The 5,862-nt window shown below is 42.4% G+C and overlaps 1 protein-coding gene across 1 annotated transcript; it reads left to right on the forward strand.

The window, feature by feature from the left end:
• The first annotated feature begins 3,292 nt into the window (after window positions 1-3,292).
• On the forward strand, window positions 3,293-5,103 carry TCIM (transcriptional and immune response regulator). Its single transcript, XM_063079828.1, has one exon. The coding sequence runs from the start codon at window positions 3,327-3,329 to the stop codon at window positions 3,645-3,647; it is 321 nt and encodes a 106-aa protein (XP_062935898.1). The 5' UTR covers window positions 3,293-3,326; the 3' UTR covers window positions 3,648-5,103.
• The last annotated feature ends 759 nt before the right edge of the window (window positions 5,104-5,862 follow it).

The raw sequence follows: 5,862 nt of genomic DNA on the forward strand, positions 1-5,862 counted from the left end.
TGGATAAAAAGTAGAGAAGAACCTCCCAGAAACGGGAAAAATATGTGCAAAACCCCACGGCAGGAATGAGTGTGGTGTGTTCAAGGAATCTAAAGGCACAAAAGCACAGAGGAAAAATTGGCAAGTTGCAATGCTGCAGAGGTACTCAGGGACCATGGCACTTCACACTCAGACATGTCACACTATAATTCTGGGGCTTATCAGAAGAGCGATGGCAGGAGGGGTTGGATCAGATTGCTTATGCAAAATATTGCTCTGGGTGCTGTGTATGGAATGCAGGGCAGGAATGTACTCAGGAATGCCAGGAAGGAGATTTAATCTGAGTCCAGGTGACAGATGGTAGTGTCACAGGCTGGGTTCCCAAGGAAGCCAGCTCTGAGATGGAGATCAGCTGGCAGGTGATTGCTTATGGAGAGCCCTTGGGATCGATGCCTGCCGATGGGGAAGAAACAGGATTGGGCAGAGGGAGATCCCAACAGATCCTTAATGATGATCTCAAGTGTAGATGACCTTTCAGAGTTGGGACTGACGAGGGTGGTGGGGTTTTACATCTTGGTATTGATCAGTCTATACCGGGAAGTGGGGAGGAGGAACCCACAGGCGATGTGAACTTCTTCAGTGGTGGCAGTCACCACAGGGGCTGACAGCTGAGCATCTGTGGAAACCTCAAAGGGAGCTCTGGGCTGTGCATCATCGTGTCCACCACACAGAGGCTTGGCCTGGACAGTGATAGTGAAAATGCAGAGAAAGTGGATGGCTTTGAGAAAGGCTTTGTGATGAAGTTGATAAAACTTGGCAATAGGTTATACACAGAGGGAGAAAGAAAGGGAGACGTCAAGAACACTAGCCAGGTTTCTGGCTTTTATAATAGAATAGATATTTGTACCATATACGTATATTTGTATTGATTAGTTAGGTAAATAAATGAATCTATATCTCAGAGGACAGGTGTAGGCAGTGGATCAAAATGCAGGCATAATCAATGAAGAGGGGACATAAAAAGCATAAGCCCACATAAGAATCAGCTCACGAGACAGGAGAGCATGGGCAGGCTGATGAAGCCTTGAGGAATGGCAGAAATTAAGACGGGTTCTGTAAATGCCTGGCCACCATGCTCAGCACATAATAGAACCTCAGTAAATCCCTGTTGCTATAATAATAATAACTTTGTTTTTAATCAGCAGAAGAAATGGGTTGCCACAAACGTGTGCCATTTTTTGCCAGGAAATCCTTTGCAGCAGACAGCAAGACATAGATAGGTTCTTCCACGGAAACACGGCAGCATCCGTCAGCTGCAGCAGTCAGTGAGCTGCATGGTCCACCTGGAAATGCCTCACTGGGAGGCATCCTTCAGAAGGAACATCTTGGGCTCCTGTTTGTCTTTCATTCCTCATGTCGGATCCTTCAGTGATACTCCTGGCTTTACCTTCACAACGTGCCCCGACTGGATCAGTTTTCACTCCTCCACGGCTGCTTCCCCAGCAGAGGCCTTCGTCACTCCTTGCCTGGACTGTCCTGAAAGTCTCCTAACTAGTCTTCTTGCTCCCCACTCTCTGTTGCCTCCCTGAAATTTCTTATCCACTAAGAAGTGACAGTGATCTTCTAAAACTATAAGTAAAATCATGCCATTTCTCTGTTCCAAGTTCTCCAAAGGCTACCTATCTCTTACAGACTAAAAACTAAATCCTTGACCTACGTGCTTGCAGAGCTGACCCAGCCTTCTTCCCACTCCGACCTTATCTCCTGTCACTCTCCCTGCTCCGGCTGCTCTGACCACTCATGCCTGGCTGTCCTTCACACATGCCAAGAGTGCTATTGTCTTCATGCCTGCACTTGTTGTCTTTCTGAAAGACACACCTCCCTGCAGATACCTATACAACCTACTCCCTCACACTCTTCAGGTCTTTGCATAATGTCACATTAAAAGAAGCTGCACCTGAATAGCCTGTAACAATCTCAACCTTTCCCTTTCAATGCCTTTAATAAACATTGATTTAATAAATGAGTGGATGGGGGCCTGGCAGGTGAGCTCACTTGGTTCGAGTGTGGTGCTGATAGCACCAAGGTCAAAGGATTGGATCCCTGTACCAGCCAGTAACTAAAATAAATAAATGAATAAATGAATAAATAAACAAGCAAACAAACAAACAAACAAACAAACAAATAAATAAATAAAAGAAGCAGATGAGTGAATGGATGGAAGAATATATAAGAGGAGTCTCTTTTTTCAGTTTTTTCGTAAGGAGCTTCCCTACACTGTCTCCGTATACTGCATTTTCTAGATCTGACTTGACCAGATGAGAACACAAAGACCAGCCTGTGTTCTTAGAGGACTAGAAAGTGGACCTTGCATCCGGTCCATAACAGACATGTCTGGGGCCCTTTGAAGGTGATATTTAGCATATAAGGACTCCACACACCAGTGGGACACTGGCTGGCTGAAGATGAGGAAGGCAGGAAGGACAGACTTAAATTCTTCCAAAGAAGCTGTTGCTCTGACTGTCTGGGTGACGCCAAAATAAATTTTAAAACAAAAGGTCAACTCATTCCTTCTAGGCACTATGTACATGAAACATCTGATTAACTTTCTGTTCCCACTTTTTTTGATAGTTATTGCATTCATATATGCACAAGCCTCAGGAGATATTGTCAATTATTAGTAATATCATTATTAAATTAAGTTTTTACTCAGTGATTGCAGGTTTGCACTTGAACACAGTCTCTGAAAAGTCATGGTTTCCGGCTGTGTCGTGTCAGCATTTTGTAGGCAGACTCACATTCTATGATCAGACAAACTCCAAGCTGTTGCCTTTCACTGCTAAGCTTTTCTCTCAGTCGCCCTGAGACTGCACTGACTGGCACGACCACAGGGCACCCGAGTGCTTGGAGTGCACTTTGATGACTTCACTGCGAACTAAAACTTTCCTGTGGTTAGCAGAAACCCTGTGTTGCTTCTCTTTGGGAAGAATTTGAGAGCCTAAGCACCCTGTTTATGTCTTATCTTTGCACTACCCTGGCTTTGGCTATCTTTTAAAGAAAAGGTCCAAGTCTGCATAATCCTACTGCCACATATGAAATAAAAAGAAACACCCACAGCCCAACCCCTGATCACTGAACACAGCTGTTGGTAACATTTTACACAGGAAAAGGACACTGGCAACTCAACTGTTAAATTGTCTGGTCACCCTTCCTTGAGATCACTCTGATGTCACCAGTGTAACTTGAGCCTGGAGTTTTCGTTCACACTTTAAATAGCAGTCCCAGAATCATTTTGCTACAGACTCTCTGGAGAGCCTGGGTGCCTAATTCCAGAGGACTCCACGCCGATGAAAGCTAAGCGAAGCCACCAAGCCATCAGCATGTCCACGTCGCTACGAGTGAGCCCCTCCATCCACGGCTACTGCTTTGACACAGCGTCCCGCAAGAAAGCCGTGGGCAACATCTTTGAAAACATAGACCAAGAGTCACTACAAAGGCTCTTCAGGAACTCTGGAGACAAGAAAGCAGAGGAGAGAGCTAAGATCATCGCCGCCATAGATCAAGATCTGGAGGAGAAAACACGAGCCCTGATGGCCCTGAAGAAGAGGACGAAAGACAAGCTTTTCCAGTTCCTGAAACTGCGCAGATATTCCATCAAAGTTCACTGAGGACTACAGGACCGATAAGGACATTATCCGAGAACGGACATTTAAAGAGCAAGTGAGTTTGTGAGACGCTAACATGCTGCAGTTGGTGGCTGGCCGCCTTGCAGGCTTCTCTGCCATCGGGACTCTGCGGCTGGAGAGACACAGAACAAACTGGCTGCAGGACCACAAGCAGTTTCCTGCCGTGTGCTGTTCCCGTGGAGAGCACAGCGCTGTCAGCAAGGACTGCAAACTGTCCGTGCAGGAAAGGCCCAGGGCCGGCAGAAGTCTGGACGGATGTCAGGAGAACTGAAGATGAGAGATGGCGGGGAGGCACCGGGGGCTGATGTTCAGGCTGAACTCTTCTTGTTTTGTTTTTAGCCAAACTGAATAGGAGGGAAGAGGGTGAGGGCGAACAGGGAAAGAGAACACCACCAGGCACAAATCGTTTACTGAATGGTTTTACCTGAATGTTAAAAATGTTGCCAAGCCCTAATGTTGCCTATTGGTGTAGATTTTTAGAGGTCAGTAATTGATTATTTATTTGCATCTGCTACAAAGCCTGAAAACGTGCACCACATAGGTGTTAAGTTCAAATTCAAGAAACTGCAACTAACCTCAGCAGCTCAGTAAAACCGTCGTCCACCTTTTGGTTTGTAAAGGATTTTTATACATTTCAAACAGGCTGCCCAAAAGTTAAAATAATGGGGTCTTTCGTAAATCCAAACTACTGTGAAAAAATTTTATAATGTTTTTATCTTCTAATGCTACAATATAATCTAATTAAATTTTTATAGTTTCCGCAGTAAGCATTAGAAAGTAGATATGATACATTAAATAGTTTATAAAGATGCTGTGGTTTCTATAATTTATTATACATGGCAACTGATATGCAACCATATAAATTATTAGAAACTTAGCTCCTCTTGGTCTGTGTTGCTTGGTCTTAAAGAAAAAATGTAAGATGGTAAATTTTGATTATTATTAAATTTTCTAAAGATTTTACTCTAAGAATAAAAGATGCTTTTAAAATAGCTTTACATTAATCACCAAACCTTTTCAAAACAAATTCTTACATCAGATATCCAGGAATTTTCTCTGTCCTAACTTTAAAATAAGAGATACAAATATAGAAATTCATAGACTGACTCATCAATGTTGCTGTTTATAGGTCCTTTACGGGTGAGTTTTAAAAGACTTTCTGTTTATATTTTTGAAATTTTTCCTCTGTGACTACAGTAGCTATGTACATGTGTACATTTATTTCTCCCAAAATAATATATTTGGGGGTTAGAGTCTAAATTATGATCAAGATTCTGTGGGTACCACTGTTTACTTAATATAAACCTATATGGAAATAGCATTACCATCTTTTTCTTATTTCCTCATAATATTATAATAAAATATTTCTAAGAAGGCATACGTAGGTGCCTGATGTGCTTTCCTAACAGAAAGAAATAAAAATTCCCCAAAAATCAAACATTCAGAAACACCTGCAGAGATGTTTGAAAATGCTGATCACAGAAAAACAAGAGAGTTATCTAAAATCTTTTGGGAGCGTTATGGGTCAGGATTTTAAATACTAAATTTTTAAAAGGAAATCAAGTGATTAAATTGATTTTAAAATATTAGCTGGCTCATTGAGTAAAGGTAATAAAAACCACTCCATTAAAAAGGAGTTGTTTCTAAGAGAGCACCCATAAAAACCATTAATTAACACACGGAATTTTGTGTGTGTGTGTGTGTGTGCGTGTGTGTGTGTGTGTGGGTGTGTGTGTGCGCGCACATTTTTCTGGAAGGAGTATTCATAACGTTTATCAGATTTGCAAGGGCAATCATGACCCCAAAATAAGTCAGAAACAAACGAGGAGGGGCTCTGACAGGTGGGAGGCTCAGCTGGTGGTGACAGTATGATGACAGTGAAGGCTGTAGAGAGGTCCCCCGCTCTGTGACCCTGATTGCCCGCCTTACAAACTGAACATAAATTTCTCTCTCTGCATGTTCTAGGAATAAGATTTCTACCCCAATAGGGCCCATAAGTAAAAAGTTTCGAGTTATTTTCTATTCAAAGATTGACGATACATCTTGGATGCTGAGCATAGTTCGAGGGTTGAATTTATCATACATACTCATAACTATTTACTCTGTTTCTGTTGTTTTCAAGAGGTACATTAGCGTGAATTAAATTGTTTTCTTGCAGTATATTACCAGTGTTTTCTGATTTCAAGACCATAACATA

The sequence above is a fragment of the Cynocephalus volans genome, chromosome 15 (genome assembly GCF_027409185.1).
Source record: "Cynocephalus volans isolate mCynVol1 chromosome 15, mCynVol1.pri, whole genome shotgun sequence".
NCBI classification, from domain to species: Eukaryota; Metazoa; Chordata; class Mammalia; order Dermoptera; family Cynocephalidae; genus Cynocephalus; species Cynocephalus volans.

Coding starts and splice junctions, on each gene's coding strand:
- TCIM (XM_063079828.1), top strand. CDS start 3,327: ATGAAAGCTAAGCGAAGCCACCAAGCCATCAGCATGTCCACGTCGCTA.